General features: G+C 53.3%; 1 protein-coding gene across 3 annotated transcripts in view; it reads left to right on the top strand.

The window, feature by feature from the left end:
• Nucleotides 1–16493, top strand: part of TGFBI (transforming growth factor beta induced) — a 33336-nt gene extending 16843 nt beyond the window's left edge. Inside the window, exons 4-18 of one of the 3 annotated variants that reach the window (XM_036424953.2) lie at nucleotides 108–268; nucleotides 603–767; nucleotides 1025–1171; nucleotides 3302–3443; nucleotides 5862–6074; nucleotides 6871–7008; nucleotides 7605–7750; nucleotides 9054–9190; nucleotides 9977–10107; nucleotides 12365–12489; nucleotides 13648–13750; nucleotides 14304–14383; nucleotides 15145–15147; nucleotides 15388–15409; nucleotides 15857–16493. In XM_036424953.2, coding sequence (XP_036280846.1) covers nucleotides 108–268; nucleotides 603–767; nucleotides 1025–1171; nucleotides 3302–3443; nucleotides 5862–6074; nucleotides 6871–7008; nucleotides 7605–7750; nucleotides 9054–9190; nucleotides 9977–10107; nucleotides 12365–12489; nucleotides 13648–13750; nucleotides 14304–14383; nucleotides 15145–15147; nucleotides 15388–15409; nucleotides 15857–15897 — 1754 coding nt within the window. In that variant the 3' untranslated portion in view covers nucleotides 15898–16493. The remainder of the gene's footprint in view (nucleotides 1–107; nucleotides 269–602; nucleotides 768–1024; nucleotides 1172–3301; nucleotides 3444–5861; nucleotides 6075–6870; nucleotides 7009–7604; nucleotides 7751–9053; nucleotides 9191–9976; nucleotides 10108–12364; nucleotides 12490–13647; nucleotides 13751–14303; nucleotides 14384–15144; nucleotides 15148–15387; nucleotides 15410–15856) is intronic. The other 2 variants (XM_045577006.1, XM_036424954.2) reach the window with 2 other exon arrangements.
• Nucleotides 16494–17483: the final 990 nt, after the last annotated feature.

Genomic DNA, 17483 nt, shown 5'->3' with positions numbered 1-17483 from the left:
CCTGCCCACACACTCCTGCAGATGTGTGTCCGCTATGGACAGGGAAGGTGTGGTCAGGTGGGGGTGGCCTCACAGGCTCATCCCTCCTCTGTCCTCTGCCCCTGCAGCCCTACCGCTCTCCAACCTTTACGAGACACTGGGAGTCGTTGGATCAACCACCACTCAGCTGTACACGGACCGCACAGAGAAACTGAGGCCCGAGATGGAAGGGCCTGGCAGCTTCACCATCTTTGCCCCCAGCAACGAGGCCTGGGCTTCCTTGCCAGCTGTGAGATGACCTCCTCTGCCCAGGGGACTCTTCCTGGGCCTGCCTTATTCCCCAGAGGGGCGGGCTGGTGGGCATGAAGGATGAGATTCTGTAGTGATTTCAGTAAAGTTTTCTCTTAGCCCACCAGGGACGAAGCCAGGGAACTTGAGCTAAAATATACCTCACCAGGTTGCTGCCAACCGGACAGGCAGACCTCAGTGTTCTCTGAGGAGGGGTCCTTGGCAGAATGGGGGCCTGGGTCACTGAAGCTTCAGAGCATCTTTGCCAGGATAGCAATGACCCATCTCGTGAACATGGGGTCTGCAGTCCCCTAACTGTCACACTGACCTTGTAGGAAGTGCTGGACTCCCTGGTGAGCAATGTCAACATCGAGCTGCTCAACGCCCTTCGCTACCACATGGTGAACAGACGGGTCCTGACGGACGAGCTGAAACACGGCACGGCCCTCACCTCCATGTACCAGAACTCGGACATCCAAATCCACCACTATCCCAATGGGGTAGGCAGCCCCGTTACACAGATTGCCTTGTGCCCACCCTGAGCTCACTCCTGGTCCACGCGGGGTCTGCTTTCTGAGGTTTGGTCCCACAGGTGCCGTGGCTGCAGGTAATCCTCTGCCTCCTGCGCCTGCTTTTCCTCGGGCCTCTGGTTCCACACCTTGTGGAACACCATCCTGTGCTGTGTCTTCCCCGCCTGGGGCTTCAAGACTGTGCCTCTGATGTGTTAACTGCTCATCCTCACTCCTTCTCTGGGCAGATTGTGACCGTCAACTGTGCCCGGCTGCTGAAGGCTGACCACCATGCAACCAACGGGGTGGTGCACCTCATTGACAGGGTCATCTCCACCATCAGCAACAACATCCAGCAGATCATCGAGATCGAGGACACCTTCGAGACCCTTCGGGTGAGGGACTGCCCTGGGAGGGGGCCCAGAGGCAGCGGGAGGAGCAGGGGCATCTCCATGTTCACGGGCATGCAGCGGACATGGAGCAAGTTTTTCTAAACACCGTGAACATCGGGAATCTCCTAATTAGATCCAGCTTGGCCACAGGAAACATCATAACTGCCTGCTGTCAATTCCCCCAGCCTGTCTTCTCCTTTGTGAAGCCTTCCTTTCCTTGGCTTCCCAGGAAGTTCAGTGGTTTGTGCCCACAGCAGGACAGGGTCCTCTGAGCTTCTAGGGCCTGCGCTGTGGGTTCCAGAGGTGGGAGGGTTCTTCCTCCCAGGTGATGCCTCCCACCTGTGGGTTTAAAATAAATGGCCTGTTGGGCTGCATGGACTTCTTGACCACAGGTCTCCCCCATGAGCCCTGCTCCAGCCATAGCCATGTTTCCTTGGATCCCAGGTCAGCAGGAGGGGGCCATGGAACCCTGTCCTACCCACTGCCCAGAAGACTTACAATTGGAGTGGCAGGCGGGCGTTCCTCTTGGCAACGCTGCTCAAAGGAAGTGAACACAGGCTGCCCTGTCAGGGTTTTTGCCCTGATTCAAGGAGAACTTCCTGACCACAATGGACACTGGGTGGGAGTGGGGTGGCTCCTCCCCTGGAGATCTCCAACACACAGAGAAAACACCCTGGCTGTACTGGGGTGGCCTCAGGAAGTGGCTCTGGAGAGCCCTGCTGTCTAAGCTCTTCCCCTGCTTTCCTTCCGGGTCACTCAGAGGTCAGGAGCCTGCACAGGAATGATGTTCTCACAGAGTGGGAGTCACCTTTGGCAGGGTAGGGGTCTGGGGGAGACATCTTTTGATTAACATCAGTTGATCTCCACCAAGTGATCTCTTCTTACTGTTTATGTTTGTCAAATATTCCTTCTTAGCTTCTTCCTAACACCTATTTTTCCTTCTGCAAACACATACTTAGTTAAGCACCTGCTACTTCCCAGGCATTGTTCTGTGTGACAAGGGTAGAGTGGTGAACAAGATATACAGATTTCTGTCCTCAGTGGCATGTATGGCCTTTCTGGGGAGACAGACAAGAAACAAACAAGGTTTCCACAGATTGTGGGAAGTGTGTGGTCAGTAAGTGGTGAGCAGAGGAGGCCAGCTGGGACTGGATGGTCAGGAAAGGTCTCTCTGGAAGAGGTGACTTTTCAGTTGAGGCCTGAAAAAGGAGAACAGCCAGTTATCCAAAACGCAGTTCAGACCTGGCCGGTGTGGCTCAGTTGGTTGAGCATCATCTCATGCACGGAAAGGACTGATTACCAGTCATGTCACATGCCCAAGTCGCAGGCTCCATTACCTGATCCCTGATTGGGGTGCATGTGGGAGGCGGCCAGTTTATGTTTCTCTTTCACACTGATGTTTCTTCCTCTCTCCCTCTCCCTCTCTAAAATCAATAAAAACATAAAGAGAGGGAAAGAAAACACAGCTTCAGAAGCACAGCGGGCAGAGGGGAGGGCAGAAATAAAGAAATAAAGGCAAGCAGGAGGCCAGTGGGGTCAGAGTAAAGACAGCGAGGTAACCACAAGGCGAGAGGGTGTGGCCAGGTCAGCAGGGGTCAGCTCCTTCAAGGCCTTGCAGACCTTCATCCTGAGAGCCGTTCTAGCTGCTCTGTAGGTAATGGGTGATCTGAACCTTACACTCACGGGGCTCACACAATAATTATTACCAATAACTATTTAATTAAAACATGAGAAGGACAGCAAGCTGTGTAGGTATGTGTAACAGCCTCATTTTCATTGGGCGCAGTGGCAGGGTGAGGTGAAGTGGGAGGCGATGTCACATTGACTGCTTAAAGAAATGACATTTTAGTTGGGGCCTACAGAAGGAATAGGAGTCACAGAAAGCAGAGGGGAGGGCAGGGCCCAGGCTGGAGGTAGGAAGGGAGAAGGCACACGAAGTAACTGAGACATGGCCAGAGCGGCTGGAGTTCGGGCTGGGCAAGCTCCCTGAGGCCATGGCAGGAAGTGAGCTTTGGTTTGGCCTTCCTTTTCATCTCGGGCTCTGAGGGAGGACTGGCGATGCTGTGTGTGTCTCTTGTCTGCAGATATTCCCCGAGCCTTCAGGAAGCGCCTCATTCCCTCTCTTTCCCACAGGCTGCCGTGGCTGCATCGGGGCTCAACACCCTGCTCGAAGGTGATGGCCAGTTCACACTCTTGGCCCCCACCAATGAGGCCTTCGAGAAGATTCCTGCTGCGACCTTGAACCGGATCCTGGGTGACCCAGGGGCCCTGAAAGGTGAGCACCCTCAGTTCGTGTTGTCACCTCCTGGGAGCAGCCACACTGAGCCCAAGGCCTGCTCTCATCCTAGATAGACATGCGTCTGCCATCCTATCTCGTTGCTCCCAACCAGCCCTATCTCTGCAGTGGTCAGAGCAGAGCCCTGGCCAGAGGGGCACATATGGAATCCGGCAGCCTTTGCATAAGGACACAGCTGGGCTGAGGAGGGAGGCAGAGCTGGAGGTTCAGGCCAGACTCTGGGAGAGTTAAAGGCCCAAATAATCAAAGTCAGAACAAGGCTGCCGGTTAGGCAGCAACTTGGTGATATCGGGAGTGGGCAGCAGGTCCTGGCATCCTTGAAAAGGAATCGTCATGCTGACCCTTGAACTCTTCCTATGTCTGGCCAGGGATATCATAGATAATCGGGAATGGTAATTAAAAACCAGTTAGAGTCGACTCTTGCTAGATCCTTCCTCACCTTCTCAGTGAGCTCTGTGTTAGGGGGTGTACTAATTATTGCCGGAGGAGAGGGAAGGAACAAGCATGTGAGGAGATTAGGAGAGGAGGCCAGGCTCTGTGCCCCCTTCAGCTCCAAGACCACCGAGCTGCTGCCTGGTGACCCCTGAGTCCCCTGCAAGGGGAGTCTGCCTCCCTTCCCCTGGGTACCCCAGGCACCCTTATTCCTCCCAGATCTTCCCCAGGGACAACTTCATTTCTCTTGAATCTATTCAAACCCACCTTTGGAATGAACTATATGTAATGCCTGCTGCATTTCCAACAACCTATAAATGCAAAGGTTCTCCTTACAGCCATGCGGGGATGGGAACGGGCACACTGCTGAAAGCACAGACGGGGATCTACCATGTCCAGAGGTTGTGCTGCCTCTATGGGTCTGGCTTGAGCCAGGATTTGGGCCACAAAAGTAAACATGCTATAGCCTTTACCTTCAAGGAAGTGTAAACCCAGTGGTGCTGACAGGCTTACAAAAGGTCACAATGACAGAGAGTCTCACCGTGAGAGCAAGGCATGGGTGGGCACTTGCAGCCTCAGGGGTCTGGAAGGCTTCCTGGAGGAGGTGAGATGTGGATGCATCTCAGCATAAAGTGAGAAAAAAACACACCCTTAATATTTACTGTATGCACATCTGCCTTTCCCAATTCAGTAACCTGTTTGCTCGAAGCAAGAGCCCTCAGTGGGGATGAGGATGGGGGGTTGACTGCCAGCTGGAAGGCAGAGGCCACGAGTTTGTCCCACAGTGTCCTGTTGTTATTAGGGGGTTGGCAGACAGGCAGGAAGCAGCTCCAGGCTGGTGTGCCCCCTTTGGAGACTGGTTCTGCTCGCCCTGAGAGTGGCCCTGGCAGGTCACTCCTGCCCGACCCCTGCCTTCGTCCCTGAGAAGCGAAATCCCCAAGGCCTCATTCCCATAGCGTCTTGCCATCATTTCTATCTCCTACCGGCCCAATTGGGTCAGCCCTGGCTTTGCTGGCCGTCAACTCTCCAGCAGGTGCCCATGGCCTGCGGCCTCAGAGCTTCCTCCTGACCGTGACAGCGTGGTTTTGGTTCCCACACTCAGGACAGATTGAAACCTGCCTCTGCGGTGGGAACATGAGACAAAGGGCCTTGGCAGCTCTGGTGAGTGGCAGTCCCAGAACCGGCTCTGCCTGGCTGGGGCTGGCCGCGTCCCCCTCGTCCTCTCCAGCCCAGGTCTGGTCCCTGAGGCAGCGCTTGGGCAAGTAGTAGACCTTTGGGTAAAATGTAAAACAGCAAATAAAACGTACAAATCATTCAAAACCTCATTTGCTACTGTTCCCATCTTCCTACCACATTTGGCATTTTTATTCAAGTCAGAAGATAAAAAGCCCGAGGGTAAATTCATTTGAGTTTTCCCCCTATTCTTGAAGTTCAGGTGCTAACTAAGGAAGGAGGCAGAGCTGGGGGTCCAGGCCAGACTCAGAGAGAGTTAAAGGCCCAAATGATCAAAGAGAATTTACCCTGAAGTTCAGGTATTAATATGAGAATTTACCCTGAAGTTCATGTTAAGCGAATCACTAATATGTTTTGGGCATTTGCTCTGTCCGGCTCTGTGCCAGGTGCCTCACGTTCAGAGTTCCATGTCCTCCTTACACCAGCCCTAGGAGCTGAGTGCTGTGCTAAGGCTGAGGAAGTTGAGACTCTAAAAGGCTAAATGACTTGCCCAGGCCCACCACTGGTCAGTGGTCGAGCTGGGATTCAAATTCCGGCAGCCTGACCACAGAGGCCTGGCTAGTTATAAAGGGACAGCAAGCGGGAGAGAAAGATCTGGGCCATGCAGGGCCCCAGCCTCATTGGGAGGTCAGCCTCTGAGAGAACAGAATCCTCACAGCCCTGGGCAGTCTGTGAGCTGGCCCCTGAGACCACCTGGAGCGGCCCTGACCCTCCCGTGCGGTTTGCCCCCAGACCTGCTGAACAACCACATCCTGAAGTCGGCCATGTGTGCCGAAGCCATCGTGGCGGGGCTGTCCGTGGAGACCCTGCAAGGCACGACGCTGGACGTGGGCTGCAGCGGGGACATGCTCACCATCAACGGGAAGGCCATCATCTCCAACAAAGACATCCTGGCCACCAATGGTGTGATCCACTACATCGACGAGCTGCTCATCCCAGATTCAGGTAAACAGGCCTCTGTGGGCCTTGGTCCCAATAGGCCCACCGTCCCCTCTGCCGTCCATGGTGGCAGAGCCGGGGGAATCTGGGGATCTTTGGGGCTGATTCCCTACCTGCACCCAGCTCACAGCCTCTCAGGAGAAAAGGCCTGAGTGCTGGGTAGGTTGCAGCCACATCATGGAGAACCTAAACAGCAGGCCTGGCAGTCCAGACGCTATCTTGGAGGTAGTGGAGAGCCACTGAAGTCTGGGGAGGGAGCGACTCAACCACAGGAGCCTTTCGGAAGATCTGGTTGGCACAGAGGGCGGTCGCTTTCTCAGTAGTGCCCAAGCATCCAGGGTCAGTGACCCCAGGAGAAATGACCGAATGGACTTTGGCTTGGGTTTCATTCAGCATCCTAGCCCCGTTCTGGAATTCCAGGGAGGGCTACTCCGCGTGAGTGAGGAATTTTCACAGGAGGAACCAAACCAGCGGAAAACTCTTCCCATGGGTGTGGTCATTGGCATCATCTGCTGTTTAGAACCGACAACGATGCCTGTGTCCCTGGCGTTAGTGCCCTGCCCAAAGGCGGAACAGGGGCAGACTTCTGCCCCACTGGACCTCACCTTGCTTCCCCAACCAGTGAGATTTTCTGGGTGACTGTCCCCTGATGACACGTGCCTGCCGTGCCCCAGCAGCGTTCAGAGGCGCTGTTGACTCACAGGCTGACATTCCTGCTGATGGGTGTCATGCTCTGGGGTGAATGAATGATAAATGAAAACAGCACTTTTAACTTTTGAACCCACTTTCTCCTTCCTTGTAGCCAAGACGCTGTTTGAGTTGGCTGCAGAGTCAGATGTTTCCACCGCCATTGATCTCTTCACACAAGCGGGCTTCAGCACCCACCTCTCTGGAAGTGAGCGGCTGACTCTCCTGGCCCCCCTGAATTCCGTCTTCAAAGGTAATGTAAGGAAGGCATCCCTGTGGGGGTGTCAACGGGGGGGCTGCTGCCCCACCACTGTCACCTCCCTAATTTACAGCACCCTGTGGAGCATGAGCATTCCCGCCCAGCTCAACCGAAAGCAGATGTGACTTCACCAGGAACCTCAGAGCCTCTGCTGTTTCCTTTGGCAGAGCAGAGGATGCATTTGGGGCTCTGGTCCTCAGAATTCAAGAGTTAGAATCTGTCTGGGGAGCAGAGCACTCCCCGGCCTTTTAGTTGAAAGGATCAATGCCAATGTGCTAGTCAGGCGGTCAATGAGGAGACAGCTGAGTCCTGGCCTCAGGAAAGGCGGAGACGGGGGCCAAGCTGTGTCCGTGCATTCCCCTCCCTCTTCAGGCAAAACTCCAACCCCCTCAGTTGTCTGGACCTTCTTGTGTTTTTGTAATTCCCAGAAGGTAGAAGATATTAAGGAATATTGCAGCCTCACTTGATTTCTCAATCTCCATTTCCAAACTCAAGGACAGCCAGGCTTTCCACCACATTTGTCTCTCCACTCTTCCTTTCTGAGCTTGGCCCTGGCCCTGGCCCTGGCCTAACCGTGCCGCCTCTTACAGATGGAAGCCCCCGCGTTGATGCCCGAATGAAGAATTTGCTTCGGAACCATATGGTTAAAGACCAGCTGGCCTCCAAGTATCTGTACCATGGACAGACCCTGGAGACTCTGGGCGGCAAAAAACTGAGAGTTTTTGTTTATCGTAATGTAAGTTCTGGGTCCTCCTTTGCCTCAGCTCAAAAAAAAAAAAAAAAAAAAAAAAAAAAAAGCTGTATTAGTATTTAAAAAAAAAAAAAAAAAGTTCTCAATAACTAGGAGCTTGCCTGTGAACTGGCTTCTAATAAGGAAGGGAGGAATTTCTACAAAACATATATCTAGTGGCCCGGTGCAAAAATTTGTGCATGGGTCATGAGGGGATTCTCTCAGCCCAGCCTGCATCCTCTCCAATTGGGGACCCCTTGGGGTATAAGCCTTGTGGGATCAGGCCGAAACCAGCAGTCAGACATCCCTCTCACAATCTGGGACCACTGGCTCCTAACCACTCACTTGCCTGTCTGCCTGCCTGATCGCCCCGAACTGCCCTCCTTGCTGACCTAATCTCACCCCCAACTGCTCTCCCCTGCCAGCCTGACCTTGCCCAGTCTCTGTCTCTCTTTGGTTTTTCTCAGCAGTCCTCCAGGTCTTCCTGCCTCCCTGTGTTCCTCTTCCTCTTTCCCAGCTGGGAGGGGGCAGAGCCAGTGGGGGCCGCTCCACCCTCTGCTGGCCCTCCCTTCCATCCAGGCCTCTTCAGTCCCCACTCACCAGAGCCTGCTGCATGCGCAGTCTGGGCGTTAGGTCGAGTCTCCAGTCTTTGCGGATGTGACAGACTCGGGGTTTTATATGTTAGGATATCAAGAGTTACATGAGATTTTGCAGAAGGATTAGAATTTGTTTTTCTGGAGGCCTTTGGGAATAAGCCACACACTGTCTGACCTACCTAGGTAGGCAGAGTCCACCTTGAACTCAAAGGGATGAAGAAAGAGTGGAAGGCTGGAGGTCTGACTCCTTCTTAGCTAATGTGAAGAGAAGCCTCCTGGACTGAAGCACAGCCCTCCTTGGTCCAAAGGTTCTCTTTTCTCTTCTCCTTTCTCTTCTCTCTCTTCAAACCCAACTGTTACCCTGGACTAGCAGGCAGGAAGCACAACCATTGGACCAAAGATTGTTGACATCGGTTCAATAAATAAATCAGTAGACTTGACCTATTTAATTGATCATTGTTGATGGACCTCAAGTAACTTGATATTCCCATTACAGCGCCTCTGTGTAACTTTATTGAAGCCTCTATGGCCCTCTTTCCTTAAGGAACACTATTTTTAAGTTTTTCTTTCCCAGAGGAAATACATAATTTTATCCTACTCTTGAAAACCCACCCCAATACATATTCATTGATGTTTGTGGATGAAGCCATCAGCACAAGTCGGGGGCCTCTGGTTGGGGGATAACCTGTCCTCTCTCTGCCCCCTTTGCACAGAGCCTGTGCATCGAGAACAGCTGTATCGCCGCCCACGACAAGAGGGGGAGGTACGGGACCCTGTTCACCATAGACCGGATGCTGACCCCCCCAGTGGGGACCGTCATGGATGTCCTGAAGGGGGACAATCGCTTCAGGTAACCAGCTCCAACCCAGGCGGGGCTTCTGCCAAGTGGTCATGCTGGGGAGGACTCTGGATGGCTGTAATTTGTCAAGCTCCTCCTGCCCAACCCCTAATCCTCCCGGGGTCAATGAACATTAGTGACACGCTGGTGTGACCATCCAGGCTTGGGATGTGGAAAAGATCAGGGTGACCTTGAAAGCCGAAGTTGAGAAAAAGGAAGTGTAACTCACATCAGTGGGGGACAGGGAGGGACCGAGTTTTTATTATTAAAGTGCAAGGAAGACATCATGTCCTCAATCTAAAATCCCAAGTGAGCTGAGCACCCGGTTTTGAATGTATGTGTGTCTCCCTGTGTGGTATCTACCAACTGCATTGCAGGCTTCGTGCCACACCTTCTCAGGCTCCCTGCGCTACTCTTCCTGCCCATTCTCTCCACCCCTTCTCTCCATTCCTGACTTCCTCACCACTAGGTGCTGTGACATTGAATGTTCCTGTCACTGAGTTCAGCCGCCTGCACAAGAACCTGGCCACCCTCCCCAGAATCACATCCCCAGGGTCCAATGGCTCTGCCAGTATCTGGGTCATTGGTCAGCCATGCCACTGGCCTCTCCTTCCTTCCTGCTCTGGCCTTTGACTTCTGGCCATTTAACTGAGCTTAGCATTCAGGAGAGAAGAAACAGACTGAATTGTCCCTTTTTTTGTAAGTGGTGCAAGGTGAATCCCAGTGCTCCGGACTCCCCCTGCCCACAGTGACGGGGTGTATGTGGGAAAGTGACCGGTTCTGTGCATGTGTCCACAGGATGCTGGTAGCCGCCATCCAGACTGCAGGATTGACCGAGATGCTCAACCGGGAAGGGGTCTACACAGTCTTTGCTCCCACCGATGAAGCCTTCCAAGCCATGCCGCCAGGAGAGCTGAACAAACTCTTGGGTAAAGACCAACTTATGTGCATGGATCGGCTTTTCTAAAGTATTAGTCAGGGTCCCAGCGGGAAAGACTTGGCAGGTTGTGAAGGGTTTGACTGGAAGAAATTTAATGAGAGGCTATTGGCAGAATTGTGGACAGGGTTAAGGATGTGGCAGAGTATGATGGCACCTAAGGACGGACAACCATGGCAGACGTGGGGGTGGAGGGGTGGGGTGGGCAGGCCAGGAGAGCTGTACACGGGGCACAGGACAGTGGCCAGAGTCACAGTATAGCTGCTGTCAGAACCATGGCCTCTAGGAGCCTCAGCCCCACCCCCACCCCCACTGCTGCCAGGCCTCCTGTCCGCTGGCTACAGGAGGGGGCAGGAGGGAGCCCGGAAGATACCTTTCATAACAGTCAGCCTTCTGGGCACCAAACAAGGCAGAGAAGAGTAGAAAGGACTTCAGGGTGGGTAACTACCAGTCCAGGCATCGAGACATGGCTTCCACTTGGGAACTGTGAGAACAGGGATAATGAAGCCTTTGACCTGCATCAGACCTCTCTTGGGATGAAAGCTTGACTGGCAGCTACTCACAGCCCTGAGAAATGTAGCTGAGGATGTTTGAGAAGAAACCTAGTGGTCAAGAGCTTGGGCAAGTTCAAATCCTGACTCCTTGGTATTTACGAGCTGAGTGACCTCTAGCAAGTTGCTTAACCTCTCTGAGCCTCAGTTTTTCCGTTAGAAAAATGAGGGAGGTGAGAGCTCCTTGTTGTGAGGATGAAATGAGGTATTCCCACATGTTGGACACACAGTAACGGCTATGCTGGTGGGGAAGTAGGACAGGACTACAGTGTTGAGTTCTGACTCCTGCTCGTAAGAGACACTTCCACCCATGGCAGAGAAGTGGGCCTGAGGAGGAAGGACCTCTGCCAAACCTTCAGGCCCATATAGACTACACCTCCCTTCCTGCTCTGGAACGGAATAGAAAGTTCAGGTTGCAGGCAGCTGTGAGCTGGATTTGTGTCCTGTTTAATTTTCTTTATTGCTAAGCGAATGTCTGCGTCTCTGATGCTGACGTATGTTCCTGGGAAGAGGGCAGAAGTGCATTCTGAACATAAACTTTCCACCTCCTCTCCGTCCAGCAGGAATGAAGTATTTCCCCAGGGGCCTGAGCCTGCTAGGCTTCCGGTTCACTTTCAGCTGTGTGGGGGCCCAGAGGGGCAAGGGCAAAGCTTCCCAAACACGCCCTCCCTCCGGCCCAAGGGCAGGGTTAGACCCCGGCACTCTCGGGGGATGGAGGGCCAGCCAGGCGTTAGCAGTCAATCGGGTGTTAGGGCCCTGCACCTCGGGGGCTGGCAGTGTCTCCTTGGAAGGGAAGCTCATGCCATGTCTGTTTGGAAATCACTTGGTACCTGTGGCTCCATCACACAGCACTACTGTGGATGTGTGAATAACCAAGCCGACTCTCCAAAATGCTTTAAAACTTTCTCCGTTCTCAGTTCCAAGATGCTGGAAACAACCATCCATAAGCCCCCGGGGGAGATCCAGCCATTTGGCTGGTAATGTGAGCATCAGTGGCAGCCTTGATAGAGATGAGAGAGCAGCTGGCAGCTTGAAGAATTGCCTCCCACACTTAATTTGGGGAAATGCCTGTGCACCTTTATGAGCAATCACACTTCCCCAGTTGGTAGAGAAGCTGATGTGGGCTGGAAGGAATGCTGAGACATGAGGAGGAGAGATGCGGTGTCGGGAATCCCCCCTTGGCCCTGACCTCATCGGCTCCATGGTTCCTCCAGATTGCAGCTGTTGACTCTTTTAAGTTCTCCCTTCAGGAAATAGCCGTCTCAGAATATGCGTTTGAGAGCAGAATGTGTAAATATTTCACTACTGTGTTATAGCCATCGGGAGCCATGCTGATGATGAAATGTCCCAGATGCCGGTGCTGGAAAGGTCCCTGGCTTTCCAAGCAAATATTTAGCTCATGGAAACATGAGTCATGCTCACAGCGGAGTATGGATTAACTCCTTCTCAGCATCAAGAGAACATGTGCTCGAACCCAGGAGCCGGGGGGATGCATGGCCACGGACACGTCTTGTTCCCTGGTCACTCGGGGTGGGACAGAGGGCTGAGCACACAGTGGTGCTCAGTGAGCATTCGTTAGCCAGGCAGGAGTTCTCCATCTCAGGGGTGGCCATTTGTGTCTTCTCCTCTGTCCCTTTCTCCACCACACCAATGACCAGCCTTGGGGTTAACTCTGCTTTCTTTCCCACAAACCTGCAGGCAATGCCAAGGAGCTTGCCAGCATCCTGAAATACCACATTGGTGATGAAATCCTGGTGAGCGGCGGCATCGAGGCCCTGGTGCGGCTGAAGTCTCTCCAGGGCGACAAGCTGGAAGTCAGCTCAGTGAGTGTGTCTGAAAGTTGAAAGGCTGGCGGTGCCCTCCGCCAGGGTTCCAGGCACATCTCACCCCAGAATGGCATCACACACACACAGTCTTTAAGATACATCTTGAACCTCTGAGGGCATCTTGTGGAAAGAAAATAGAAAAGGGTGTTCAGGGAAATGGAGTGAGATTGTGGCTAGACATGAATAAGAGCTTCCGCACTTGCAGGGGAATAAAGCCTCTGATTGGCATCTGGGGGAGGGTCTTAGACCTTCCTTCCTGTAAGGAGATGATAGGCAATTACTTTTATGTCTTGAGAGATGAATCTCCAACCTACGGCTTCCCCCAATTTTGGGGCTCACTGATTTGTGCCATGAGCCAGACCATCCCAAAAGGCTTTCCTTCTGATGCTTGATCTGTGAGCCTTCCCTTGTCCTGCTCGTTGATAAATATTCCATGTTGGATCTGCCGCTGAGTTCCTGTGGAGGGACCACTCTTCCAGGATGCAGCTGGCTCTGCCTCTGCGTCCTGCTCTCTCCTGACCTTCAGCCATCCCTCTGCTCATCCATTTCCCTCCAGAGCATGGGAAGGCATGTAGGGAGGCAGGGATGGCTTGTTTGACTTAGGCCAGTCGCCAGAGACTCTCTCAGCTCTTAGCTTTGGGGTCAGGTCCTGTCTGTCACAGGCTTCAGTTCCCCTTTTGACCCCTTGGGGTCTGACATGTGGGTCATTCAGAAAAGCCAAAGATAGATTTACCCTGGTGTGCTTCCTATGAGAAAATCCTAAGTAGGGCATCAAGAAGGAGTGGAAAAAGCACCCTTAACCCAGAACAGGAGGCCTCGCTTCTGTCCCCATCCATCCCCCCAGCTGAGCTTAAAGGGCCTCTCTTGAGTCTCAGTTTCCTCTTCTGTCAAGTGAGGCAATAAAATCTGCCTCCTCCCCACGCACTGCTGTGAGGGAGAAGTGGGAACACACAAGAGCATTTTGTACATGACAACGTGCTGAGTCACACGAGGCACTGGAATGCATGTACCAGACCAAAGGTCTGCAGCCCTCAGGGACTGTTCCTTTCACCAGAGTGTCCCCAACACTTCACTCAGGGTCTGGCATTCAGTAAACATTTGCTGAATGAATAAGTATGCTGTACGTTCAACAACCAGTGCCTCTTTTTCTGCCAGAAAAATAATGTAGTGAGTGTCAACAAGGAGCCTGTTGCTGAAGCGGACATCATGGCCACCAACGGCGTGGTCTATGCCATCTCCACTGTCCTGCAGCCTCCAGGTAAGGCCCCATGCCCACTCAGTTTGTAGCTGGGCCCCTCTCTAGTGGTTGGTGTTCGATAGAAAAAAACTCTCCTAAGCACATATAGGAACAAGGTGCCACGTGCAAAGTGAGTCTTCATGAACACATCGCCTTGGCTAATTGAAAGCTAATTAGGACTGTTGTTTCCAAGATGTTATACCAAGTAACACGAGGACAGGCCTCTCTTTGCTGAATTGCCTGGCTGTCTTGGCCCGTTTAGACACAGCCCAGTTGTTGGTTACAGGCAGAGAGATGCTATGAGTGTGGCTCTCTCAGCATCATGCCCCGTGGCAGCTCTCTTTACCTCCAGCAAAGCTGAACGTGAGCCCAGCCTCCATCCTCACCTGTGCATTCGCCTTTCTCTGTACTCTCTCCCCACGACCAAATTCTGCCACGCCTTATGAAAGTTATAGGGGGAAAATTCATTAGAAAACGTGAGCCAGAGAGCCCAACAGTGCCCCTCCGCCATGGCTGTTAGGAAGGACATGCTAATAGTGTCTCTCGCCAACGCTGCCTTTTCTTTCATCCCCAGCCAACAGACCTCAGGAACGAGGGGACGAGCTTGCAGACTCTGCACTTGAGATTTTCAAACAGGCGTCAGCGTTTTCCAGGGTAAGATGCCTGCTAGGTTCGCCCCTGGTCTGAGCCGCCTTGGTCTTCTTCTTGGGGCCATGGAGGGGCCCTCCAGTTCCCCTGTCTTCCGTGGCCGCTGCCCCAGGGCTCTCTAGAAACTTCTTCCCTCTCTCACTGGGGCATCCTTTGCTCTGGCCTGTGTGGAGTTCAGGGCAAAGAGCCCAGGCCTTCACACGGAGGCCTCTGAGCCTCTGGCCGTGGGGGCCACTGCTGGTGAGCACAGACAGCTCCAGGACCCATCTCTCCAAGGAATTCACCAGATGGCGGCCTGGCCTGCCGTGAGCCTGGGCCTTTAAGAGACTCTTCTGTTTCCATGACATGGCCCCTCTCAGGTGGTCCTGGGGCGTCCTGCGCTGTGGTTTGGGTTCTGGATACAGGACCAGCTCTGTGTGCGGAGCCTGCCTTCCTTGCCTTGGCCCCACCCCCTCTCTGGATCTCTCTGACTCTTTATTGCTCCTCATCCTGCTTCCAGCCTTGCAGGGCCCAGGAGCCCTGCTCAGGCTGCTTTGCTACTTCAGGGCAGGTGAAGCCCCTTGGCAACGGGGGGCACCTCACAAGTTTTGCCCCTCAAGAGAGGAGCCTGCAACAAGCAGTCCTTCACCCAGAGGCCTGCTGCTGGACTGTGTCACTTTCCTTCTGGAAGAAGGTGTTAGTGCCCCTCAGGAAGGGTTCTTGGTCCTGAGCTCCTATTCCTGAGCACCCCTTCCACCCCTGGGCAGTCCCAGCTCCCCAAGCATTAGGCTGTGGTCTCGGTGGAAGCCCAGCTTCGAGATCTCCCGGAAATGTTCACCTCAACTTAGGACTGATGATGCCAACTGAGGAGCTCCCCGGGGCCCAGCAGTTCCACATGCCCCTTCCTCTTCCTCATCCCTGGTGCTTGTTCTGAGCAGGGGTGGCGGTGAAGGAAGCCACTGCCGTGAGCAGGTGCAGACATACCTTTCCCTACAAACCCTGACACCTCGTGTTTTTGTTCTTGTTTGCAGGGCCACACCTCTGTGAAACTAGGTAAGTCTGGTCTGGGTGTGAAGATCTCATTGACTTGTTGGGCCTTACTTCCAAGCGGGCCATACCTACCATCTGTTTTTATATAGATAAAAACATCACGGGGCAATAAAGCAAGCCTGGCCTTCCGGGTCAGACACAGAACACTCAATTCCCTTCTCTATAAGATGGAGATAATAAGAGTGCCAACCTTTTAGGGTTGATATCAATGTTTGGCTTTAGGAGCCTGGGGATATTGCACAGGGCTTGGCGGGAGATTGTGGTGAGGCCATGGTCCAAGCTGATAGATGTAGAAAATCCCGGTTCAGAATCTCAGTAAGACAGGAGGTTTTACAAACCACAGAGCACCTGCTGTGTGCAAGGAGAGTATGGCAGAAGGGGCCCACACTGACAAGCCCTAGCCATGGGGAAGTTCGCATCCTTCTCACTGTTCAAACTTCTCTCTTTCAGCCCCTGTCTACCAGCGGTTATTAGAGAGGATGAAGCATTAGTGCGAAGGATCACGGGAAGAATGCACTTCTGCAGCTCCTTGCCAATTTCTCTCAGTTTGCCAAAGAGACTGATTGTTTTTGAAACCAAATATCACACTTCAATGTACATGGGCTGCACCGTAATGAGATCTGAGCCTTGGGTGGGTTGGGGGAGGAAGGAGAGGTGTCATTTCAATTTTTGTTCTCTCTGCACATGGCTGTTAACCCACTCCATGGAGGGATCTGGATGTCACTGCCTGACATTCACCTCCAGGAAGGACCCGTCCCAAATGTGGAATTTCCTGCCTATGCCCACTGCTCCAGAAAAGGGACCCAAAGTTTGTGGAGCTCCCAAAACACGAATCAAGCAACCCAGCCTCCAGGGGGAGTCCCGGCATGGTTTCTGTAAAGCTCTTTCACAGCTGGAGAAATGGCGTCATTATAAGCTATGCGTTGAACTGCTCTGTCAAACACACCTCGAGTCTACAAGTGGTTTGGACACTTCCGTGTGGCCCCGTCCAGGTAGATCAGAGAAGGTGGGTGGAGCACGCAGAGCCCAGGGTCTCCCAGGTTTGGCAGAGCCATGGTGTGTTTGTAATAATAAAACCAAAGACACATGCCTGTGTGGATGGGGACTGTGCTGGCTGGTGTTCACCAGGGAGGGCTCTGTGCCTCGGGGCTGTGAGGTTCCTTCACACCGACATGCACTCAGGAGCATCTCCGCACTCAGGGGCCCTGAGCCAAGGATGGTCTGAGGTTTGAACCTCAGACTCTGTGGAACTGTGTTCATTTCCATTTCCGACAGCCCTTGAGTTTCCAGTTCACTTTACCAGCACTTCTCTTATTGGCCTGAAGCGCTGTGTTTCCTTCCAGCGGGGTGACCCTGTGGAGTGGTTGCCTGCATGTAGATGAGGTGACTGAGGCTCAGGAAAGGGGGAACCATTGGGGACACAGAAAACGGTTCAGCTGGGCTTGGAGCCCAAGCCTCCTGAATGGAGCCCAGAGGCCGCCATTAGACAAGCAAGCAAGGTCAGGTTTTCCAGGTCATATTCTTGGTGCCAACAACATTCCAGTCCCCACCCCTGATCCTTCTGTGCTACCCATCTTAAAACGTTCCTGGCACTGAGAGGCTGGCGTGGCCACGGCATCATTGCTCCCTAACGTTGTGGCCTGGGGCCCATCCCTGCACCTCTTAGTGCCTCTGTTTCCTCACCTCTACTGGAAATGACCGTCACTTCTACTCCATGGTTCCATTGTGAGGGTGAAAATGATGATACTTACATGCTTGGCACAGCCTTAGGTATCCTTGCTCTCATCATGCTAAGACTGCTCAGGATCAGGGAGGCTGACAGCCTGCTTTGTGTCTTTTCCCAAAAGCAGCCCACTTCTTTTAAAGAATAAAAATAAAAAAGAGAGACATTCCTGCCCTCCCACACTTCACTCGGCCAGCAGGCGGAGCTCATTTCACCTCATGGACCCACAGACCCAAAGATGGTGCCGTCCACAGCGCCTCTGCTGGTCAGTCCTGTGCTGGGAACAGGAGGCTGAGCAGACAACCCTCCCTCACAGACATTGCCTGTCACCCAATCAAGGCACCCATTCATTCC

The sequence above is a fragment of the Pipistrellus kuhlii genome, unplaced genomic scaffold, assembly GCF_014108245.1.
Source record: "Pipistrellus kuhlii isolate mPipKuh1 unplaced genomic scaffold, mPipKuh1.p scaffold_m20_p_8, whole genome shotgun sequence".
In the NCBI taxonomy this organism is placed as follows: Eukaryota; Metazoa; Chordata; class Mammalia; order Chiroptera; family Vespertilionidae; genus Pipistrellus; species Pipistrellus kuhlii.
Note: the sequence above shows the minus strand (reverse complement) of the source record. Positions and strands in the feature narration are given on the sequence as shown.